Raw genomic sequence first — 25,346 nt, forward strand, 5'->3', positions numbered from 1 at the left:
TAATGTTGCGTGCTTTTAGGTGAATCTTTCCTAACTTTGTTTTTCTTCTCATCTAGGCAGGTATCCACAGAGTATTGATTCAATTCAGAGTTTCTGCTCCTATAAAGAATTGGCATATCAATAAAAGGGAAATAAATTGAATGTGAAAATGAGGAAGTTGATACACTAGCAACTATCAGTTGTTTCAATGGCTGCATTTATGAATTAGATTGTCATCTGGCACACACACACAGAAATATCTCATGCTATATTTGCCTACGCAGGTGCAACAAAGCCTCTTGAAAGGAACGTGAGACCTGCAGTATGGATTGAAATCCCCTGATGCTGGTTGATGACTTTGCATTCATCACATTTAGTGTTAGAAAACAAATATGCAGCCGGCGCTATTCTCTTTCCACATCCATTTCCATCATATATTGATCAGACAGTAACGTCATCCCATTGTGCACCGGCATCGTTTTTAACTGCTTGCCAGACCCACATAATAAATACTCTGTGGGAGCAGATCCTTTCAGCCCGGAGCACGTTGCACTGAGCTGAGGAACAATTCCAAGGAGAGGAGATGTTCCATCTCTCTGTCCTGTCAACGCTTGTGTGTGAGCCATAGCGGCGGCACACGGGGTCAAACTATGGGGAGGCAAATAAATCCATAGACAATTGCATAAGCCTGTCCATCCCCCAGTAGATTAAGCTGTAGTGAGAGACCGCTGACGTCAATGCTGCCTGTGGATGCAAGCGCCGTCCTCCAGAACAGAGGTGTAACCTGCAATTTTGCGCTTGACATCATATGGCATTTTTACAATAGAGCAGAATGAAGTCTTTATTAATTTAAGAGGTGAATTCAGAATTACAGTGTGACATACTCTGTTCTCTGCATTGTCTGTTTACTGTTATAACAGTCAACAGGTCGGGCATCGGGTTAAATAAAGTTTAGGGCACCTGCTTTCGAACAATCACCTTCACGGGATTAAATAATGTATTAAATGTAATATTATTAAATCAATTATTAAAATGATTAAATATAAATTTATGTCTATACGTATCACATGTATTTATTTATTTATTTATGCATTTATGCATTTATTTATTTGTTTGTTTGTTTGTTTGTTTGTTTGTTTGTTTGTTTGTTTGTTTGTTTGTTTGTTTATTTATTTATTTATTTATTTATTTATTTGGATGTTTATTTATGGAAGGCCATAATACAGATGCAATATGTATTTGTGGTGTTTGATGTTTAATCTTCCATCTCTGTTGTGTACAATAATTTTATTGCGGTACCGCTCCCAAGATCACACTGCCGCTAGGGCTTTGTTTTGAAGGTCAGAGCCGGAACTCACGCGCCATACTTGTAGTATGTTCAGTTTGATCAGACAGTTCGCCAAATAGCCCCGAGCTGGAGCTCACTGACAGCCAGTGTCCGCCGCCATAAAGTCAATCTTGCACGGGGGACAAGAGCACGTCTAAGGACTCCTGACAGCTCGGAGAGACTGCGATGACATCTCGCAGGTAAAGTGGAGTTTATTTCGTGTTTGTTGAAAGTGTCACCTGTCACGGCCAAACTGTTTTACACCTGTTTGACTTTGCACGGAGTCGAGCCTCGGTAAATTACGGAGACTGGGAGATAGAGAGCGCCTGCCCTGGACTTGGTGGAGTGGCCGAGGTCAGGGAGCAGTTGAATTTTCAAATGGGCATGAAGTTAAATGTAGATCGTCTGTTGTATTCGCTCTCATTATAAAGTTAAGACAGTGCCTAGATATTGTTACTTGGTTTGCCAGAAGTAGCAATGTAGTAGAATGCACTTTTCAAATTGCAAAGTTGATTGGTACAGTTTTACATGCGTATTTTATTTCTTTGTTTTCCATAAATACATTGGAAAGTGCAGTGCGCATGTTTACATGACATTGTTTAATGAAACAGGAACATATGATGCTTACGGACTTTGTGTGTCCAAGCTCATCTGTAGATGCAAGCGTTCAGCAATTGCTCTTTATCTCTGGACTAAGTGTTTGTCCACGTGCATCATCAGCATTCTCTCCTGCTGCAAAGGTGACCTGGGAAATGTTGACTCCAGCAGCTGGCTGCTCTGGAGACAATTCTGTGCGTCACGCTCGTCAGAAATTGCTTTCTTTGCACTCCTGGAGTTGGTAGTTTGCACAAAAAGCAAACACTGTACGGGTGGTAAACAGGTCTGTGTAACATCCCTGTTGGTTAAATGTTGTCATTGAAAATGCTTTATTTAATGATTTTCTGTCTTCTGAAAGTTCTTACATATTGCTGAAGTTCTTTAAAGTTAAATAAAATGGAAAGGACAGTGAAACAGTCCATAAGTCATTCTGGAACGCTGGATATGTCCAACTTCAAACCAAAGTTGTCTTTTTCAGGCTTCAACAATCACAAAACCATTATTAATTGGTTTTACAAGTACAAAAAGACAAACAATATGAAACATGCATGATGAATGTGATTTGAACAATGTTCTGTGTTATTTCAAAGGTGTATTTTTACCCTGGATTTTAGTATAATCCCAAATTGTGCAACCTTCGGGTTCGTAAATGTTTTTCAAATACTGGATGGTGGGCACCTGCTGATATTTGCCGTTTGCTCTCCATGAATTTGTCTCGTGTTTTTCTTGTGAAGCAAATTGTCATCTCATTTGCTGAAAAATGGACCTGTTTTTGGCTCTCTGCACATTTTTGTATTCTTTTAATAACATTAAAAGATTGCATAATATGGTGCCAAAGCCGCAACATAAAAAATAAATAAGTAGGTTACATACATTGGCTGCTTCGCTTTATTAGCCGCGATTCTACATGTGGCATGGGATATTTGCAAAGAAACAGGTCACGCAGATGGAATTTCAGAAACTTTTAATTGCCTGAAATATGCACAAAGCTCATTAGTAAAAATACATAAGTACACTACGTCCTATTTAAAGCCGCAGGGTTCAAAACAAGGGGAAAAAGTAGTCACTTACAGTCTGGAAATTAGAATAATACTTACCGAGGAAACTGAAAGTTTCAGAGAATCACATGCACACACACATTCTTCTTGTGCATTTTTCTCAAAATCAAAACTGCTACCGTTAGCTGCTTATTTAGGGTATTAAGGGTAATGTTATGAGATGCAATTTGAAGTCATATTGAAATGTTTTCGGATCATAGTTTGTGGTGTATTTATAGTTGAACCATTAATGTTGATCAGTGGACTCAAACCCATGGCCCTGGGGCTATTCATGGCCGACAGGATGATATTTGGCAGCCTGCTACTTGATATTAAACTTTAATAGTGGTACAGCAACTACCTTGTTTTTATTGCAGAATGTCAGAGCTAGGGGTCACAATCAATTCAACCAGTTACAGCACACACATGCACGGACGCACGCACGCAAAATGAGCGAGATTGAGTGTTGCTTTGAGGCTCCCTTTGCACTTTCTGATCTCAAATCTCACAGTAACAAGCCAAGATGTGTAGCTCAATTCTAATGAAAGTGTTTTTCTCGCTCTGTTGGACCACATTTAAATCATTCTTTTGATCTACTCATACAGTTGCCTACGCTTCTGCAGCTATCTAAAATGACGTCATGTCTCTTCTCTGTGTTCATTATGAAAGCACCGATATAGCCCCCCAAAGCCCCCTTTGTTAATGGAGCAGACCGCATCTGTCACTTAGACACATTTGAGAAGAGTGAGTCAGTTTTCTGTGTCGGGCCACAGGAAAACAACAGCCCGTGTGGAGGAATAAGATAACGCTGGCAACATTTCCAGGACAGCTCTCCGTTTCATGCCTTTCTTTTTTATGCATTTCATGCAGTGTAGAGGAAAGCAGGAGTCCCAAAGGTGCATAAAGAAATACATACAATCCAATTTTCTGACTTTACATTTGGAAATTACTCAATTTGAATATATAGTGATTTGATTTAAAAGAAAAAAAGTTCTATTTTTTCTGTAATTGTTTTTCATTCTGTGAGCCAGATAAACATAAAAATACCACCACCACTATTACAAAGCATTGAGAAGGTGATAATGTAAAATATTTAGGTGCAGAATATTTTGTTCGTGGGTGTAAAATGTGCATTATTTGATGTTTATCAGACTCACTTTAAATGAGTTACATTAAAATACAAGTCTGTAAAGTGTCTTTCCCCATCCTTTTGTCAAAGAAGTCACTTCCCCAACAAAAAATGTTTTTCCCCAAAAGCTTCCATAGAAAAACCACAGCACAGTTTTTGTATTTTAAATTGCTAATAAATGCAAACTTTTCCAACTATAGCCATTATCTTTGAACCTTGAAGTTTGCTGATAGTAACAAACACAATTCATATTCAACAGTTTTCTAATTTTTTGTTTAATCTATTTTAAATATAATTCAAAACGTTCATTTTTTTTCTTTCACTGTTCTCACCCCCAACCACCCAAAATATGTCTAAGGCCCACTTTTCTGTTCTAATCCATCATTTGAAATCTCAAATTGAGGAGTTATTTGACAATATATTAAAAAAAAAGTAGAACAAACACATTACTTTTTCACATTCAAAGAAACAGTTTTTCACCAATTCTAAATCTTCCACTTTTGCATAGACAGAAATAGTTGATGTAATTCCAAAGGATTAAAAGATTGGGAGCCAGATTCCCATTTCAAATGAGTAATTTAGTTAATTATGCCATATGTGGATTTAGAGTGGGAAGCATCCAGACATGGGGAATGTGTGAGTTAAGCACCGCGTGTAAATACAGCAGCTCATCAGCTGGGCTAAAAATACAGACAACGTTACGAAAATCCACACCCCGAGACCCGTCTGTGACGAATATAGCCCTTTGATGCCATGCCGGGTCCGCTAAGTATACCACCTTTTCGGCGGCGGGCCTAGACAGGCACGCCGTAAATAGATGACCGAGGCTTTATTGAACTTGAGACATTACGTAAGAGGCTATGCGGCTGCTGGATGCATAGTGGGCCCCGTTTTTCCTTCAACCAGCTTGAGGCCTAACCTGAAGCTCCCAGCTGCCCATGTCTGTCCCATGACACATTATGCTGTTTGTTTTTGTTTTGGACTGTGTTCTGTTGTCACCTTATCAGGCCGAGCCAGCTTATTTAGAATCTCATCCGCTCATTTGTGTTTGTCTGGTTCGCCGCTCGAGGCTTTTGCAGGGAACTGGGTCGCATGGTGGCCGTCAAAGGAAATCCTATTCTTGGAAAGCCCTGACTCACGCGGGTCCTGAAGTCATGATATGAGGAGGAGGGAATGAGAGTGTGAGGCTGGAACTATAATGGACATTCAATGGTCAAACACCTGTAGTACCAGTTAACGTTGCGTTCCTCATGGGTGCTATGAGAATGAAACTACTATGTAGCCTTTATTTGGTTGTTTTCATATTGCATTCGTAACATTTGAGACATCAAAACAATAAAATAAAAACATCCTACAAAACCATAAAAACAATACTTCAACTTTGATAAGTGATGGCATGCATCATATCAGAGGTGGCTAGCAACGCGGCTCCCCTCATTTTCTTTATATGCAGCGCAGAGAGAGGTTACATGGTGTGCCGATGCATGAGGTCGGTGAGTGCAAAGTACATTTGAAAGAAACTGCAAGATGATCTCTACTTGGAGATAATGTAAAGTTGGCTGTTGAGTCTAAACTTGGAGAGTGCCTCCTACCCCTGCGTCTGTGTGACCAACCCCATCCCACCTAACCCATAGTTACATATGCAGTGGTATGTTCAAAAATATATATAGGGTAATGATAATAGTAAGTTGTTTAATTAATTAATTTGTTTTCTGCAATGATTCAGAAGGTTTCTTCCACACTTTAATTTATTAATAAAATACAATAACATTCACCATACCCATCCACAGAGCTCATAGCTAGCTACCTGAACAAATCCACCAAAATTGTATGCTACCACCTGCGCCACTACTTAAAGCGGCTTTTAGCTGGTCAAAATTCATGCCTACTCTCATTAAATTGTCAGGTGCACTGAGGGGGCGTGTAATTTAAAAAAAAAAAAAAAGAATACCCTTGGTCCAACGGAACACAGCCTGACAAAATTTCAAACACGGTCAACAAGATTTGTACAAAAATAACAATGGACAATTTTATGGTCCCTTCTTTTTGGTAACAGTTTAGGGAAGGGCCTTTTCTGTTGCAGCATGACTGCCCCAGTCAGTGCCCGACTCAATCAAAAGAAATTCTTGAATGAGTTTGGTGTGGAAGATCAAATTCAACCCAAACATCGTAAGTTTCTTCTTTCAGTTCCACCATGTTCAGTTTCACCTGTTTCAGTGATCACTTTTAAAGCTGATTAATATTGGCCTTGCTACAATACGCATTGGCAAGGGACACATTTTGTTTGTGGAATTCTCCCTTTGGCCCCCGTTTCACTCTCTCGCTCTCGCTTTCTCTTATTCTTTCACTCTGTCTCACTCTTGCTCTCTCACTCTCTAACATTTCAATATGTAGTCCTACATCAACTCAAGTAAATGCTTGTATTAATGTAACTACATTGAACAATGCATTTAAGTACTTAATCCAAGGGTCACAGCAAAGTCATGCTGAGTTTGTATAGTCCAATACCTCTTGCTGTGTTTAAGTGCACGTTCATCCCATGGCTGAAAAATGAATAGCCTAATGGCATACTGCTGAATTGGCTGGATTGCCCGGGGGTTAGCTTGGCCAGGGCTGACCATGATCCCGTGTAACTACCCCACACACGATTAGATGTAATCTCCGGGCACGGGCAACAGCTGTTGTGTTTGCTCCTCCGACAAGACCGAGCCAGGACCTTGCAGTTCTGGGAGAGCTGGCACCCTGATCCGGTCTGGCATGGTCTGGTCTGTGTCACGGCCAGCGAAAGCTCTTTTGGTTTGGGGATTACAGGCTGGGCTTTGTTTCCTGTCGACCGCTCAGGAGGAAGGCGGTCAGACCAGCCGGCCTAAGCTTGTCACATTTGCCTAAGGTGGAGAAGGGGGGGGGCTGATAGTGGCGACGGGTTGTGCTATCAAGCTCGCTCACATTCATCCAAATCCCAGATTACAAGACCCCCGCCCCTCGCTCTCCCCTGCACACTCCCTCGCTTTCGTACATATGCGCAAAGCAGCACGTTTCTCTCCCCGTCTAATTCTAGCAACACCCGTAACACAGAGCAGCGAACACCCATGACCCCGTCCCTCAAACCCTCTGTTTGTCTCTATTGTCCTGACTTCCTCCTGCCTTCACTTGTGTAAGTGTTCTGGATTATTAAAATCTGTGAAGGAAGGGGTTCGACCGAGAATGGTGAGGTAGGCAGAAATCATCCCCACCAACCTCCCTCATGTTCCTGCTTTCACAAATAATGCATATACTTCGATTAATTTAACAGAAGCGCACAAGTGTGCAGAGGTCAGCCCTGGAACCAAATCACTTCCAAAGGTCATTTTGACCTCTCATCTAAAACAATACTAACTAAAACCAGAGCAATGCTCAAAGTTTTGCCATCTAATTTTTTGTTGTACTGAACTCTGTGTGAATTGCTTGTTTAGTGTGATCAATCCCCAGCCATCGTTCACAATTCACATCAGATGAGATAAACTATTAGTAGATTTTTTTTCAGGGTTTTTATTTTTGTTTGCTGTCTGGAGTTGAACAATATGTTCCTCAAAATGTTCAATCTGTTTGACCTTCATTTCTAGCTATGTCCAATTCTTGTAGTTGAATCCTACTGTTGCAGCTTCCAGCAATCCCCATTGCTGTGATGATTTCTACAGTGACAGCAGTTCTGGGATGGAAGGATTAAATATAGATTAGTGACAGACCACATTTTTTTTATTTGCCCCACAGTTATTGTTTCTCTGTATATATCTGTGAAGGATTAAAAACAAGACAATGAATAATCTGTTCACCATCTGACATGCATGCCCTCTCAGTGGTTCCTCAGCAGAGTACATTTTCTGTAAATGATCAGGATAACACAACTATTGTCACTCGTAAAAGAAAAAAAGTCCTGTCACTGAAAGATTTTATAATCTCACATTAACATAGTTACTGTGCTTCAAGATTCATTTAAATTTTGGTGGTTGCTGCTTCTTGAAATAAAATTTGACATTTGATTTGTCATGCCAAACTAAGTATTTTCTCTCAAATTGCTGTACAAATTTAGCATAGCAGCAAATTTATAGTCCTCAAAGTCATAACCTTTGAAGCACTCCCTGCCCAGCCCCCCTCCCCTCATAAACAGAGTCCTCTCTTAGACCACCGGAGCCCTTCATCCCATTGAACCACAAAACATACACTTTAACTTATCCCGTCGTAGTTGTTAATGTATCATTTCTACTGTCGCTTCTACAATGTGTACTTTGCACGTTCAAGTAACCAAAATCACATTAGTTTCCTCCCCCATGTCATATCTCCTGACCCAGGCTGGTGAGGATACAGGTCAAGTGCATTCTGGGACAGATGTCTGGGCTTTGTTGTGATCTGATCCAGTTCTGCCTTTGCCATAGTCTCGCTTTCACAGTCCACCAGTTAGACCCTATTTATGAATTTCTTCAAATATTTACAGTCCACATTGTGTCATTTACATTACAGAAAAATCATATAAAAAAAATAATAATAAATTCCAAATGAGCGTTGTACACATTAGATAAAGCCTCAGTTGTGTGGTCACATGACTTTGATGTAACGCGGCGTAATGGCTCATGCTTCATATGTGCATACAGCTGCATACTAAATGCCCCTAGATTTTTTTCCCCCTTTGTTGAGACAGTCTATAGTGAGATTTTTATTTTCATAATGATAATGCAGCTACCCTATCTCAACTGTCATCGGGCGGTAGGCAATTATTGTTGAATCCTATCATCATATCTGTAACTGCTTCCGATTAATTGATTTCATATGCAAGTTTTGAATATTGTGTTGTGTGTTATTGTGCAGCAACATACCTACATACGGTGAACCCAAAACTAAATTTTAAGCACCACATTTTATACCCAGGCAAGACCACAATGACATTGAGACACTTTTAATACCGTAATACCTCGAAGTATTTTAATTTCTAACTCAGTAGTATGTTCTACATTTAGTTAGTTTTGCTAAAATTGTTTTTTTTTTTTGTTACGTTTGTTTTATACTGTATATTGAGAGTCTTTTTCTCTTTAGTGTGTGCTGAATAATAAGTTCTACACTTGAATTTATGATGAGTATCGGACTAGTAGTATGTTTTACATTTAATTAGTTTTGCTAAAATTGCTGGGTTTTTTTGTTTGTTTTATACTGTATATTGAGAGGCATTTTCTTTTTAGTGTGTGCTGAATAATAAGTTCTACACTTGGATTTATGAGTATTCTTTTTGTATGCATATCTCACATCCGCAGTGTGGAAATAATGAGGTTTATCTCTCAATTTTTTTTCTCATCCCAAATGAGCTGTTAATGTTGTTAGCCTCGTCTACTCTGACGAAACAATGAAATTAACGAGGCATCCCCGAAGATAACATTTGCAATCTAAGTATGTTGTCTGGTTTTAATAGCAAACATGACAGGACCTGATAATGACAGATTTGCTAACCTATCATAAAAGACATTAGTATTGGCCTGTCTAACATTTGCAATTTTATTTGTTATTTCATCAGGCAAAATACACTTCAGACGTCATGCATGACAGCAGCTCGATTCTGATTTTTGTTTTCAGGTGGTTCCACCCCAACGTCACCGGATTTGAAGCAGAGCAGCTCCTGTTGACCCGGGGTGTCCACGGCAGTTTCCTGGCCCGGCCCAGCAAGAGCAATCCGGGGGATTTCACCCTTTCAGTCAGGTATTTATGTTCTTCCCCTGTTTCCTCTTCATCTGTTTTCTCATTGATCACGAGCCTTTATTCTGCCTCACTGTTCACAAATGGTACAAAGTTCAGTTGTGAGAGCAAACAAACCTCACTTCTGTCTGGCTGAGGGACTAGTTTACCCAAGACAAATACACTGAAAATAACATTGTGAGTATTTTTAGTTACAAACCTTACTCCTGCTTGGTGTAAAATGGGGCGCATCTCCATTTTTGTGCCATAACAAGTCTAGTTTATTGTGTAGACCAAAAGCGTTTTCTCTTCGACTTCCTCAGCGCACTTGGCATTCGGAGAGAAAACATAGCCTAAATGTTAGACTACCTAAAAGTATGTCTAAATGTTAGCGCAGGCTGACGACATCACCTGCAAGAGATCTTTCGCTTTGCCTGTATAAACTCACTTAACGCCCCAATCTCATGCGTGGACCCCAATGAGTCTATTTCTGCTTCCGCAATGTCAAGCACTGCGTGCACTTAGAGGGCCCTCGATCATTTTAAAGCAAATGAGGGGATCCAATGGCCAGGAGGCGGCTACATCCCATCGCATAATGGGTCACAACGGCGCCAATGCTCATTCCTGCCTGTGCAAAGTCGAGGAAAATACCAGAAAAAAGAGAAGTCCACCCATGTGCCATTTGCTTTGCTCTAAACTTGCGCTGAGCACAGCAGTAAAGCCCCAAGTGGCCTTTTAGGGATGACATATTTACAGTTTATAGTTCCAGAGAATTTATATACTATTTTACTAATCCTATATCAACATAAGCTCTTCTTGACTCACATTTCAGTGTACCACACTACAGCATACCGTCTCTAAACACACACGCACGTACATTCAGTTTGTTCTCAGAGCAGTGGAGAGCTTAATGAGCTAATTAGTCATTATCCGGCATGAGTGATAGTTCAGATGGTAATAGTCACTGTGGGAGGTTGGTGTCCTCGCTGTCTTCTTGTCCTCTCCTTGTTTTGCCTCTCTTGCTCTTATCTCTACAATTGTATACGGACGTGATTTGGAATATAGGAGATATTCCGCAAACGTTAGTTCTTTGACGTAATCAGTTTACTGGCTAATACAAACTGTAAGGGGGGAAAGCACAAGTTTGCGTAGCCCTAACATCTGTGCTGATATTACTGTTAAGAGTTGTGTCCAGTATTTCTACAAACATGCTAAATGATCAGAGAATGTTTTTTTTTCACATAATGTTATACCACAGACAAATATTTTTTTATGTGTATTTCAGTATCGGCCTTTTCCTGGCTCAACTCGAGGCAGAGCTAAAGTGTTTATACATTTTTCTTTTTCTATTACTGACTTATGGATAGCTCAGCTCATGATGTTGAAAATATATAGCTCATAAAATGCTGAAATGATTATTTATGCTTGAAGAAATTTGTGGTGAAGTAGAAAGTTTATGTAAGTTCTAATGGCAGTGAAGGGTGCTTTCTCACGAGCAGTCTTTATTAAGTTTTGATGAAATTCTAGTTCACGACTCATTTGAACGCGCGTGAAAACGGCAGTCTGGAGCGGACGAGATAAACCAAATGCACTGTAATGTGGTTTGCATGTAATGTGAAAGCCTTCCCACTTCAGCAGTGTGTGCGTGTCAAGTTTTGCTTGCAACTTCGACGCCAGGTCCTCTTCCGCAACAACAGCCTATTGACAAAAATATGATGTTCCCACCACAATTGGAAATGTGTAAACGTGTCAGTGAATCAGACATTTGAAAAGCATAGCACTGACCTAAACACATGTAGAATGTCAATAGATTAGACCATTGACTTGCGTCTTTCGGTTTACATTCTTGAGAGCAATCAGAAAAGCAAACCATGTGGTTTGTAGTGGCACATTGTGATACACTTGAAATGTTTATCTTGTGACCAGACACATTGTTGAAAAACCCAGATATTGAGTGCGGCTAGAGAAAGCAAACTAGGTGCAAAGCATCTCAGATCGCGTATTTTTGTTGTGAATTGTATGATTCACGTTGCCCAAAGGGAAATTGTGGGATCATTAATTTCCTGAATTTTAATCATGGCATCATTTCAGGCTCTGAACACAGCATTAACATGCCAACAGTTAAATTTCAGTCGACCTCAGGTTGTTGTTATGGTAACGGTAAGCCAAAATTCCACGCTTGCTGTAATGGAGTTTGCATAGTGTGTGTGATGATTTCCACTTCCCTCTTTTCTCCACTTTTGTGCTTATGGCGGATGATAGGTTGCATCTGTATTGATGCCATGATGTTCACCTTATTTCATGGAGCGTTTCCTGAGAGTTATCAAGTCCATATGCCCATTTTTACATGGGAATGCAGTATTTAGCATATTGTATTGGAAATAGCACTGTGCCCATTCTGTAATTTGCATTGTAATATATATTGAAAAGTAATTAAGATAGTAAATAAAATGTCACAGCGTATGTTTGGTTTTTCCATCAATAACGGTGTTTAACTGTGAGATAAAAGCAGTCTAAGGCCTGTGCGTTGAAGTGGGGCTTAAACAGGACTATGGATCTAGGGCACCATGCCAACAGCCAATACTAAAGCTATTAAGCAATTACCGGGAAACGCAAAGAGAGAAAGGCAACAGCTCATGGCACGAAAGGATAAAGAAACATGCACGGGATGCAAAACGGAAGTATTGAGAGACACATCTTGATACCAATCAATCAATAGGAGGTTGGCTTAGACTGCTAAGTTGCTCCCTCCAGAATGTTCTTCCTTCATCTTACCAAGACAGTTTTGTGCGTGGGCATACGTCTGTGTAGTACCATATATTCAGAAATATTCAGTCGCGTTGTTTTCTGTGTGTCAGTTACAATGCAGACTGTATGCATTTGTGATTCACAATGTGATCACTTTAAATGAGAAATTCTGCAGTCAGACCATCTGCAGTCATCAAACACTGGCAAAACTACGTTCACATAAGAACTGTACCAGTTCAAAAATCAGGACAAACTACAGTGAAGCACATAACTATGTTTTCTTTTTATAAACCAGCCTTGTTTCACCTGCCAATTACGCTAAACCAAGTTAAGTCTTCAACTCTGGCTTCTACTTTCTGTAGCTTGACATTACCGTAGTTGACCCTGCCTCATTTACAGTAAAACAGGTGGTGTGGTGTCAAGTAATGGATTTTTCAACAACAAATCGATAATCACATTAGTCAGCAATTATTTTAATCAGGTAGTTGTTTCATCTGATTCATCATCTGATTTCTCAAATGTAATTAATCTCTGATTTCTGCAGTCTTTTGTAAAAACTGACTTTTTACCATTTGTGTTTAAGACATTTGATAATATCTGCTTTTACTTTGGGAAAAATAAATGACAGCACCAGTAACTGAATCCATTTCAAAAAGGTTGGTGAGTACAAAAGGAATACCTCAATGATATTGCTTAATTGTTGTTTTGTTCTTGTTTCCTACTAAACATAACCAAATAAACCACAATAAAAAAGTTGTGTTCACACAAAATAATAGATTCTAAAAAATGATAATGACGGCCTTATTTTGAACACTTTCTGGTTGAGCTGTGTATTTTGTACACTCAGTATTTTGTACACTCAGACATCCATAAAGGTATACACCTTTATAAATGTCTGAGTGTACAATTGAGTCACTTCTCAAATAGAGTTTGTCAATTCGAGCCTTGAAAAGCAGCAGATGGCTTGATAAGCTCCTACTGTTGTATTGTACGAGTGGGTGTTTGCGTGATCTGTATTTTACTCCCGGCGTGCGGGAGTCATTTTCACACGCCTGCAGGGAATAAGCGTACCTCTGAAATAAAAGAGCTGTCCATCTGCCCACCAAGGCGCAACGATGAGGTGACCCACATCAAGATCCAGAACTCCGGGGACTACTATGACCTGTACGGCGGCGAGAAGTTTGCCACGCTGGCCGAGCTGGTGCAGTACTACACCGAACAACAGGACCTGCTACGCGAGAGGAACGGTCATGTCATCGAGCTCAAGTATCCGCTCAACTGCAAAGACCCCACGTCCGAGAGGTGCCCGCTTCACGCCCACACCAATAAATAGGATCCTATTTGCATAGAGCAATGCACAAATAGTATACGCTGTAAGGTCAGCAGAAGGCGGCGCTACTTTACATAAACCTATTAAAACTATGTGGAAGTTTCTTTCTGTCTGCAGAAAGGTTTTAAAGCTATTAGGTTAAATTTTTCACTCCACTGATTTTACAGGGTTGCTTTTAGAGTTGAAGAGGCAGTTAAGCCATCCAAGAGGTGTTATTAGTGAAGCTTTTAGCGCACTTTCCTTTCATTGCCCGATTGCAACTTGTGATGCACTTTAACCCTAGACAGGCTCTTCATTTCCACATAGTTGGAAGATAAATTGGATATAAAGTATTTTTCACCCCCCTCCGATGAAATATTGTACATTAAATTCAGCATCACATATATTTCTAAAACTGCCAATGAATTTGTCTCTTGGTATTGTTGTCCATTAGACCAAACGAACAAATATTTGTGAGGTCAGAGATCACTCGTATTGGGTCTGAAGCCCTGCTGGCTCACCATTTTTGTTCATCCTAAATTAATTAGATGGGGTTCGTTCCACACTAAACCCATCCTGTAAAGCTCAAGATGTTTTTGCCTAAAATTTCCTAAAATGAGGAGAAGTTCTCGCAGTTTCACGTGTCACTCCAATCCTCGCATGACAACAGCAGATAATTGTGTGATGACTCAAATCAGAATTACTCATTGCAGCTACTATACATTACAGCCTTTCAGTGTCTTGGACGATTCTTCATGATTCCATTCATTGTTAACAAGATTTTATTTTTATTTTTTTTTATAAATGGATCGGTTCTGTTTTTGTGTGGACGTTGCCTTAATAATCAAGTAGGAGTCGGCACGCTCGACTGGTTTCACACTGCAGCAACATTATGAGGCAGTTTCCCCCACGGGAAGGAAGAACATTGTTAAGCCTTCCTCATCTCAGACCCTCTCGCTTGTCTTGATCATTTGTCTTCCCCACAAAAACACCTTCTCGCCCCAGGCTGAGCTGTTTCGATTTTCTTTCTTGTTCTATACTCGGCAAATTTACCTTGAAAAAGATGTACACAATAATAAAACTTGGCTTTATGTTAAAGTAAGGAATAATGTGAATAAAATGCTGTCTTACTACACCATAAATAAAAGTTGCTTTGTATTGAGTGTTGTCGTTTGTATGTTTGTGAATGAGTTCTCCGTCCTCCAGATGGTACCACGGCCACCTTTCTGGCCGAGACGCTGAGAAACTGCTCACCGAAAAAGGCAAGGCCGGCAGCTTCCTGGTTCGAGAGAGCCAGAGCAAACCCGGCGACTTTGTCCTCTCAGTCCTCACCCACGAGGAGAAGCACGAGAACATCGACCGCAAGACCAAGGTCACCCATGTGATGATCCGGTCCCAGGTACTTCAGCTTGATGGCGATCATGGTGATCATGAAGTCATAATCATGCTTCAACTCTGATTGGCGTTCCCCAGCAGGATGGTAAATACGACGTAGGTGGTGGCGAGAGGTTCGACACCCTGGCAGACCTGGTGGATCACTACAAAAAGAATCCTATGGTGGAGAAGAGCGGCATCGTAGTGCACCTCAAGCAGGTTCGATTAACAAAAGCTCATTTGCTCTTTCAATGTTACTTTCTTCTGGGTTTATTCAATTCCTTCAACACTTTGATGAAAGCAAAACATACTGCAGAAAGATGAGCTGTCTAATGCAATTCAATAAATAAATAACCAAATAAAACAACAAATAGATAATCATCTATTCCTCCATTTTCTACTGCTGACCTTGTTTTGGGTTACGGGGCATTTCAGCTGACGAGATGCGGGCTACACCACAACTTGTTTTGCTGGTTTAATATCTGTTCATCTCCTTGTCCTAACAGCCCTTCAATGCCACGAGGATAAACGCAGCCAACATTGAGAATAGAGTACGAGAGCTCAACAAGGTAGCAGACAATTCAGAGAAACCCAAACAAGGATTTTGGGAGGAGTTTGAGGTATGTTGGCTTAGAAGTCGAGCTGATTAACACTTTATAATAACTTTGCAAATCTCTCTGCGGACTCTGGGAATCAAGTTTGTACACTTTAAAGCTACGACAGCTTGACTCGCAACTTTATCATCATCTCAGTACTTTGTTTTATTAGATCTGTCTTCAGATGAGCGTGTAATTACATGAGTCATACTTAGTCGAAGAAAATAACGTCACTTCTCAAGATTCACTCACACTTGTGTGTGAAAGCAGCTCAGTTCTCATGTAATATACAAACCCCAGATTTGCTGGAATCCATTCTCAAAAATCAAAGTATTGTCCCCATATATTGGGATTTTCTTTTTCCACATATTTTTTGTGTAAAGCGTTTTCTTAGCTTGCTAACAATATCAGCTGTCCACAGCTCGATCTTCAATTTGTAAGAGGTGTTTGTTTTGCTGAACATACTTGTCAATTTGGAACATTCTACATTATGCATCCTATTGGAATGACATTGGAACTTTTTCGCAAGCACGAGTAGCTGGAAATGTATAACGACTCACAAATTTTTCAATTTCCCATATATAATACCCCTCCTTGATTTTGGATGGGGTTTTTAGTTTTGCTAATGAATGTGACTTATTCTTGAAGAATTGCAGGAATACAGTAAGTGTATTAAATGAAAGTTGAGTGCCACCTTCCTATAGAAGCAGTGACATATTTATTTCATTAGACTTTAATTATCCTTGTTTCACAGTTTACATTAGCTATGCTCTCTTGTTTTATATCTGCTTGCCAGCCATAATATAAATTAAATGCAGTATTACCAAATATTAAATCCCAGTGGCAGAATGGAATCAAAATTAAGGAAATGAATCAATTGTCCTTACAGTGGCAGAATGGAATAAAAAAAGACGCACACATAATAGTGAGGAAAGAAATTAAGGAAATTAATTAATTTTCCTCACAGCCATAATAAAGGTAGCCGTTAATTTAACCATTGTAGAAATTTGTACTGAAGTTAGAAAGACAGGCGCACCATGTAATGTCTTCCGGCCACTGCGCAGAAAGTTACACGTTTATACATTATAGTGATACAAGTATAGGGACTGTAATTCCCCCCTGAGCCTTTATTCGTTATCCTATTAGGACACTTTTGCATGGCGGACCGGTTTCATGTAACACAATGGGGGAAAATGACACAATCATTCAGAAATGTTGCTTTGATCACCGGAATTGCAGAAAATTCCGCTTTCCATCAAAATGGAAGCAAGGCATTCCGTGCTCTATTTTGGGGGGGGTCAGTTTTGAACCCAGGGTGGACTTTGCATTTTCATCTTGTTTACTGTATGTGTGTGGCACAGGTGACATATTTTGTCACTATGACACTTTGTCACATTTAATCCTGTACATACCACGTCATCAGACGGAAAAAAAGACAATCTCTCTTACTCTGATCCCCGCAGGTACTTCAACAACAAGAGTGCAAACTGCTGTATCCCCGGAAGGAGGGCATGAAAGCAGAAAACAAGAGTAAAAACAGATACAAGAATATCCTCCCCTGTGAGTCGCAGAGCATGCTGCTGTTTCCTGCCTCACCGGCTTCCTGTGGAAAGAAAGCGTGACACAAATAGACAAAGCACACAAGGCCTCTGATGTGGCTGCGATAACTTGCAGACAGAACATCAGTGAGGTCACAGAAAGCTGCACCGGGGATTAATAATAATGTTTTACTTTTGTTCCTTCCAGTTGACACAACACGAGTTGTAATTCGAGATGTAGATCCAGATGTTCCCGGTTCAGACTACATTAACGCCAACTACATTCGAGTGAGTCTGCTTGAGGCAAGAAAGTGGCGTTACGTCCGTGGCGGACCTGTTGCTTTCTGCAACACGTCATGCTTGATACAATATAGTGCTGATTATGTACTGCCCCCTATTGGTATAAGGTGTACTGTACTCTTCACACTTTTTTTGTCAATTTAGTTCATGATGCATGAGTACAGGTCTTTTTTCTTTCATGCAGGGCTCGCATGAAGAAGGGCGCCAGGTGGAGGAGGAGAAATTCTTCATCGCCACCCAAGGGTGCCTACAAAATACAGTTTGTGACTTCTGGAAGATGGTACATCAAGAGAACACACACGTCATTGTCATGACCACAAAGGAAATAGAGAGAGGACGGGTGGGTGTACCTGCTACTTTTCTGTGCTGTAATAGAACTCAGTAGAAAATGCTACAAGCTGGTGCATTCTCTGCCATTCAATTGTAAAAAAAAAAAAAAAAAGTATTATAATAATACGTTAACCACATTATTATCACATCAGTTTATTTTGTACATACTACTACTTGTAGTGTGTGTGTGGGGGGGGGTAGACATTTAACAAGGATACGATGACAACTAAGCTGATTGCAAAAGCCGCTTGAGTGGATCTAGTTCTTTAGGTTGCCTAATTCCTGCAAACATCCTGCAACCCAACCACTAACTCCCGTATCACTACACCTCTCTCTTATCTCGTCGGCGTAGAACAAATGCGTCCCTTACTGGCCCATCCTTCACGCCACCATGGAGTTTGGACAGGTGCGGGTGAGAAACGTGGACGAGCGACGAGCTCAGGATTACATCCTGAGGAAGTTGGAGGTGACCCGTCTGGACCGGGTAGGGAAAGCTCTGCCCTCAATCAGTGCTGACACACTGACCTAAGGTCAGATTATCTAACACAAAATCCTCAGCACGTGCTTGTGCTGATGGGGAGTTTGCTCTGCTTGCTCTCAAGGATCCAGCAAACAAATGCGAGCAAAGCCTTCAACACATAAGCATATCAACGCGTTACTGGCTGACGGGCTTGCCTAGTTTTAATGAGCCACTTGTCAACATTTTGAAAGACGTGACAGTCCTTTGGAACTTCCAACTACAAATTTGTGGCTAAAGGAAGGATGCGACAGCATTTCTTGCTGAGTCGTATCACTTGTTCAATTTAATATAGAAGCTATGTCAAAGTTAGTTAGAATTTGTGAGCGAGATTGTGGATTTCCTGCAAAGTTCATATTCTAATATGAATACTGAAAGACCGGGAAGGATCAAATGTGCTTATAGCTTTTCTTTTCTTTTTTTTGTTACTTTGTTCCTCACAGAGAGAACCTCTGAGATACATCTGGCACTACCACTACCTGAGCTGGCCGGACCACGGCGTTCCCAACGAGCCCGGAGGGGTCCTTTGGTTTCTTGAGGAGATCAACCGGACCCAGAGGACCATTCCAGAATCTGGGCCCATTGTCGTCCACTGCAGGTACCCGCAAGGTGCACAGTTTAGAGCATCCATGGGCAAGTTGCAGGCCTTAGCCACGTCTGAACTCATGAGCCTGAGTTTAAGATTGTCATAGTCTACAAACTCCAAGTCAAAATCTATCTGAGATTCCAAAATCAATCAAATGTGTTTTTCAGACTGAGTTGATGCAGCTGTCTTTCTCATGCATAGTTTGACCTTTCGTTCTTGCTGTCACCACAGCGCTGGAATCGGCAGGACTGGCACCATTATTGTCATTGACATCCTCATCGATATTATCAACCGCCAAGGTGGGATCACCTTTCTCAGGATTAAAACATTTGTTTTGCCTTATGCACTTGTCGCAAATCAATGCTACTGGAACATAATTTCAGAGGTGCTTGATTTTTGTATTTGTATCACATTCGTTAATCTTAATGGCTAATCAGATCTTTAGCCTGACAACATGTCAGTGACTCTTGCTGGAACTAATTTGGAAAAGTGAGAGCGCATCTTTCCATCAAGAAAGAACCCAAGTGCTATTCTCCTCAGGCCTTGATTGTGATATTGACATCCCGAAGACCATCCAGAGAGTACGGCAGCAGAGGTCCGGCATGGTGCAGACAGAGGCTCAGTACAAGTTCATCTACATGGCCGTGCAGCAGTACATAGATACCGTCCAGAAGAGACTGGAGGAAGAGCAGGTACTCCTAAACACATAATCTTAAACTTGAAAATATTCACAAGGGACCAGTACGTACATGTTATGCTAGATTGGTGAACTGAACCTTGGCAAATATCCCGAAAGGTCTCTCAAATGATCAACTCTTGTTTTCATTGTGCAACTTTCTGGTCTTATTCAAATTAGTTAGTGAGGATGAAGTCAAGCTGCATAGTAATAATGTTGTCCCTTTGCAGAGGAGTAAGACGAAGGAGCGAGAGTATTCCAACATCAAATATCCGCCGATGGCCAATTCAAGGTCCAAACTTAACATGGCATCGTCACGCTCGTCGTCCGTGTAAGTATAACTCAGTCCTTTGTGTTGAAGTGACTCTTGACGTGTTCAGAATGTCTTTGGCGACTGCTAGCAATGAAAAGCTTCTAAGACGCTGTGGATGTGGCTGTCATTCTTAGAGCCTCATTAACCCTCTTTGTTGTCATGAGCCACCTTATTTTTCTACAAATGTCTAAAATTACCAACAACTGAAAAAACTATGCCCACCCTGTGCCAGTTACTGGAAATAATAGTATTTAAGCTATTATGAAAGTCACTAAACTGCTAGGATTTGTTGTTTGCGTACCAATATGTTGTTGTTTACCTATCTATGTGTCAAACGCATGTACTTGCCGATTGTCTCGTTTGTTCAGTAAATTTAAAGTTTCGGTGAAGGTGGGTCACTTGGAAGTCGTACATGTAAAGAGTGCAATTGTATACAAACAGTCGAAACAAATGTCTAAATTAGGCATAGAAATACTGGTGGCAACATTTTGTCCATCTGTGGAATTGTAGAATGACAAACGACGATTCTTCAAGTGTGTATGAGAACATCAACTTTAAAAGTCCGCAGACGTCCTTCAGCAGTAACACCAGGAGGTAAAATCGGTGCTGCGGCCTGCCACTTGTTTCTGCGAGCCTCGCTGTGAGTATCATTTGCAATTTGGATTGTGCCCAACCGCATCTTGACATTATGAAAACCTGCTCTGCTTGCTCGGGCTCTTTAATTAATGAAGAGGAAGAATTTTGAGAGCATTTGTTGTGCAGACCTTAAAAGTCAAAATTCAAGAACATGATAGTGTAAATATTTGACCCTGGCAATCCTTCCAGGGTGTACTCCACCTCTCGGCCAAAGTCAGCTGGGATAGGCTTCAACTCACATGTGAGCTTAAGTAGTTTAGAAAATGGATTGATAGATAATTCATTGTTAACAATAAATTATATAAATATTTATTAGTGTAACACATCATTTTATATGTACTATACATTTAACGTTTAGTAATTTTAGTACTGGTAAGTTAATTATATTTTTTTTTATAAATAAGAGTATATTATTTGAATACATATTTTACTATTTTGTCTGTCTTGTTTTTTTTAAACTTAGGGTTTTAATAGACTGAAATGTGCAACGCTACAGTATTTTACAGTTAGTAAAGCAGCACAGACATGCCTATACAGCTAGCTTTGACTTTGTTATGATTATTATAATTGATCAACAATGACCCTGTATATACGTACAAATTGAGTAGAATATTTGTAGCTGCCTGGTAATGCTAAGATGCAAAAAAAAAAAAAAAAAAAAGCAGTATTGTACGCTTATCATTTGTATGGACTTTGAGCCATCAAGCTCTTCATCCCAGGATGCTGTGTATGTCTTCACCTCATCCAGAGGTTTTGCATCTTCTTAATATAGAGACAGCGGCCTTGAACACCACTTGACTGTCTTGTCTGTTCCCTTCAGTGTCAGCAGAGGTCTCATCAGCTGCTCCAAATCCCCCCAGTTGGGGAGGCGGAAGCACGTACTGCCTAAACCCCGTGAGAGCGCAACCTGCCTGTGATGAGCAGACCCGCTTAAGCTGGACCTCGGCTTCTGGAGTTAAATCTCCATGAACAAGGGGGACTTGTCACACATTGCGCTCCGGGCCCTCGAGCTCTTTCCGACGGCTCGCTCACTCGCTCGCTCCACTGCTGCCTCCAAAAGCCTTTCCCTCTCTTAATCAATGAAAGTGCCTTGTTGTCTATAATCAAGCTGTTACATCTCTGCTCTAACCAGGAGTTGTGCCGCCACCAATATATTGAATTGGAGCTTAGGAAAGATCAAAGCAAGGTCCACTCCACAGACATCGTAACTGAGGCTGCTACTTGTTTTGTCATCTCATTAAACAGGAAAGAGGGCACTAATCTCTGGTCAGAACAAGGGCATGAGTTTTATTTTTTTATTTTTGTTTTATGAAGAAGTCATCAATATCTGCTCTTGCATTGTTGCTTCTCATTGGCAGAGTTTCATTTAGAACTAGTTCACAAATTAATTGTTTTTATCAGCACTTAAGATCTAAGCATGGGCCTGGCGAAATATAACAATACGTGATTCAATGTACTGTAATTTTCAAAGGACTGTTATGGCCACCCAAAAAAAAGATTGTGTCAATACATAAACATTATTGGAAAATCATTGGTTTAGGAGAATAAAGTTGTAATTTATGAGTATAGGGTCTCACAATACAATTGTAATATGTGTAATGTTACACGGAAAAAAAGTATGTAAAAGATGTCCTGATCTGAGAAAATGTCCTGTATTTTAAGTCCTGTACTGTAAAATTAGGAGGAAAAACCTGTAAGGGAAAAAAAAAAAAAAAGAATAATTTCAAAACAATATCATTGTAACATTATAAGATTATATGGGGAAAATGTATTGCAAAAAGTCCTTGTATTATGAGAAAAACATTGTGCAAGTAGTTGTAATAATATGTGACAAGTCAGTTATAATTCTATGAAAAAGTCATAATTAAACAAAAATTAGACTAAAAATTTGCATGGATAAAAAGTACATTATTAAAAAAAACAGATGCTCTACTTTGACAAGAAAAATGTCTTAATAAGAAAAAAATCCAACTTTCTATAAAGGTATGTTGGTGTAAATAGGGGTGTAATATTACAAGGATAAAGTATTAAAAGTCTAATGTTATTGTGGAAAAAATATTTTACATGAAAATGATTAGCAATGAAGAAGCCGCAATATGATTATGCATACCTGACCTGCGATAAAAAGAGCACGAGTGTCAAGTTTGACTTCAAGGTGGAGATTGCGGTTTGAAAAAAAAAAAAAATCACATGACAGTAGACTAATTATCAAGCCGGGTCATCTATTTTGATCAGAGAAGCGAAAGTGAGGGAAGAAAGATGTAAGGCAATAGTACGTTCACATTTTGTTAGCAGGTTGAGAACTGTTAACGCCGCCTTTGACTGTACAATTCCTATTTTTAGGCAGATGTTGAAGAAGGGAAGAGAAAATTCCTGAATGAGAAAGTAACTATCTCCGGATTTCTTTTGACTTGCTGTCCTTGTTAATCATCAAGTCTGATGCGCCTCAACATCTGCCCTCGGAGAGGGTCACAAGGCAAAAGGGATGGCGATTACGACGTGCCAGATGGCTATCTGCCCGAGATTGAAGAATAGATTTGTCTCTAAAAAGTAATTTAGACCACGGCCGTAATCCAAGCTTGATGGTATCTGACCGCGCAAAGGCCACGTACGTCACCAATGCAATAAGGAAGGCCGTTGAGGCTTCAGATATTTTTAACCACTGCCAAAATATCCGCGTCAAAAACAATTGCAACCATGTTAATGGAATGCAACCCGCCTCGGATATAGGTCAAGCTAACGAGAATGAGGTTCAGCAAATTTGGATTAGCATGTGTTGTGTCACTCTGCAGTAGAAATGCAAAGTCCCACGCCGGGCACTAGGCTAGATGGTCTTTAACAATCGGCCAGTTGTCTTCCGTGGCAGTTTAAAAAAAAATCTTGCCGCGGCAGTCTCTTAATTGGATTGCTGTAGCTGCCAGGAGTTGAGTGTAAACATTCAGAAATTCCCAAATGACTTAAATAAATTGTTTCCTTCATTTTTGTTTCTGGCCCATCAAAATTAATTACACAAACAGAAAAGATTGTCTTCTTGTTTTGCCTATGCCTCCTCGCCACATTAACCACAGTTATCGTTATGCAAAGCGGTGCGCGTTTACAGGCAGTGTATGGTAAATAGTAAAAGCAACCAGCACAATTCGTCTCAGGTTCGACAAATCACGCTGCGCATTTTAAATGAACGCCTCGCAATATTTGATGTCTTCAGGTAGAAGTGCAAAAACAAAAAATCATCCCCCATTTTTTTTTCCTTTGCCCCTTTGGCAGACTTTCTCCTTAGTAGATCAGCTTTTACATCTTTTTGTGTGTACAATCAAGTTTCCCTATGTGTTTTTGCACATGCAAACCTTTAGTAAATCAGGCCAAATTTGTGTGCTCAAATGAAAGGGGGATGGGGAGGAGACTACTACTTGACCCGGCGGCTCAGTCCAATAACGCTGTTGTTGCCGCGAGCCTTACATTAAAAAATGGTCCAGTTGCTAGTGAGTGCTGCGTTCACAGTCACCTTGTCATATTTAACTTCTTTTTAAATGTTGTTTATTACCTTCATGACATTGCGTCGCACTGTGTGTTAGAACAAAGTCTGTCTCCCTTTCCCTTTCCCTTTGAAACTGCGGCTCATGATCCCGGAAATAGTTGTTTTTTCTTTGTTTCTGTATTTATGAACTTTGTCATACTATTCATCTTTTTCATGTGTTTGATTTTTCTTCCACTTTGCCTCTATATGATATGTTGTAACATCAATACTTGAAAGTACAAAACTGCTGAATCTTGGACATTTGTCTGTTCTTTTTCTTGTTTTAATGTTTTTGATTGTGGATGTGATGTTCTTATTCTTGTGTACAAGGAGGCTTACTTTCTGCTTGTTCTCTCATCGTGTATTTACTTGAAGAGAGTCGAGCGTGTCGCTCTTCCAACTGGCTTCTGCTCAGATGCCTTCCAAATGCTGTACAGTACAGGCCGCTACCTGCGGCTCCAAAAAGTTGCCATTAGTGGCAACAATCTGGTTTGTTACAATAAACCTAGTAGAAATGTTACCCCGACTGTGGCTTTTTTTGATGGTGACATTGGTCAAATCTGATGGGGAAAGTCTTAAATGAAAGCCATTTTAACTTAAACATTATAAAGCAAAAGAATAAAAGTACTTTCAAATAATCCAACATACCACATAACTGTACTGGTTAGGAGCACATTGCCTCTGTTACCATGGTGACTATTTTACGTGGCGTATGATATAGCTTTGGTGTAGCGCTGTTGTCTTTTCTGGGTCTATCAGGAAGTTGTCCTTTTATTATGGTCCCCTAATGACTTGTTATCAGCCGCCTGTCATCATGACGAGGTGCACAAAAATTCCCTTTTTGCTTCATAGAGGAACTACGCTCTCGCTACTCCCCGACAAGGCCTTTGTTGTGTTTCATCCAAGAGTCCAAGGTTCATTTTGGGAGGGTGTTTTAGTTAATGACTGTTTTACAATGAGAACTTTTCCATGATCATATTCACATCACATGGTTGCTCACGTCACACTCTGTTGACTCTGCTACCGTGACCGTTGGAAGTATAATCTCACTATCACCACAATTAACTTTTAAGGCTTGTAAGGTCGTGAACAACTTTATCTTTTTGACCTTTTAAAAAGGAAAATATTAGAATTCGAACCTCT

The 25,346-nt window shown here is 40.2% G+C and overlaps 1 protein-coding gene across 2 annotated transcripts; it reads left to right on the forward strand.

The window, feature by feature from the left end:
* Nucleotides 1-1,341: 1,341 nt before the first annotated feature.
* On the forward strand, nt 1,342-24,723 carry ptpn11b (protein tyrosine phosphatase non-receptor type 11b). Of its 2 annotated transcripts, none has more exons than XM_049754526.1 (16): nt 1,342-1,506; nt 9,668-9,790; nt 13,622-13,816; nt 15,030-15,222; nt 15,297-15,416; nt 15,704-15,817; nt 17,257-17,353; nt 17,540-17,619; nt 17,816-17,971; nt 18,314-18,445; nt 18,922-19,076; nt 19,296-19,363; nt 19,605-19,756; nt 19,971-20,071; nt 20,564-20,693; nt 21,510-24,723. In XM_049754526.1, exons 1-15 carry the CDS (start codon nt 1,493-1,495, stop codon nt 20,649-20,651), a joined length of 1,788 nt encoding a protein of 595 aa, XP_049610483.1. In that variant the 5' UTR covers nt 1,342-1,492; the 3' UTR covers nt 20,652-20,693; nt 21,510-24,723. The 2 variants fall into 2 exon arrangements, with proteins under 2 accessions (XP_049610483.1, XP_049610485.1); XM_049754528.1 differs by having other exon boundaries at nt 15,300-15,416.
* The last annotated feature ends 623 nt before the right edge of the window (nt 24,724-25,346 follow it).

The sequence above is a fragment of the Syngnathus scovelli genome, chromosome 2 (genome assembly GCF_024217435.2).
Source record: "Syngnathus scovelli strain Florida chromosome 2, RoL_Ssco_1.2, whole genome shotgun sequence".
NCBI lineage: Eukaryota > Metazoa > Chordata > Actinopteri > Syngnathiformes > Syngnathidae > Syngnathus > Syngnathus scovelli.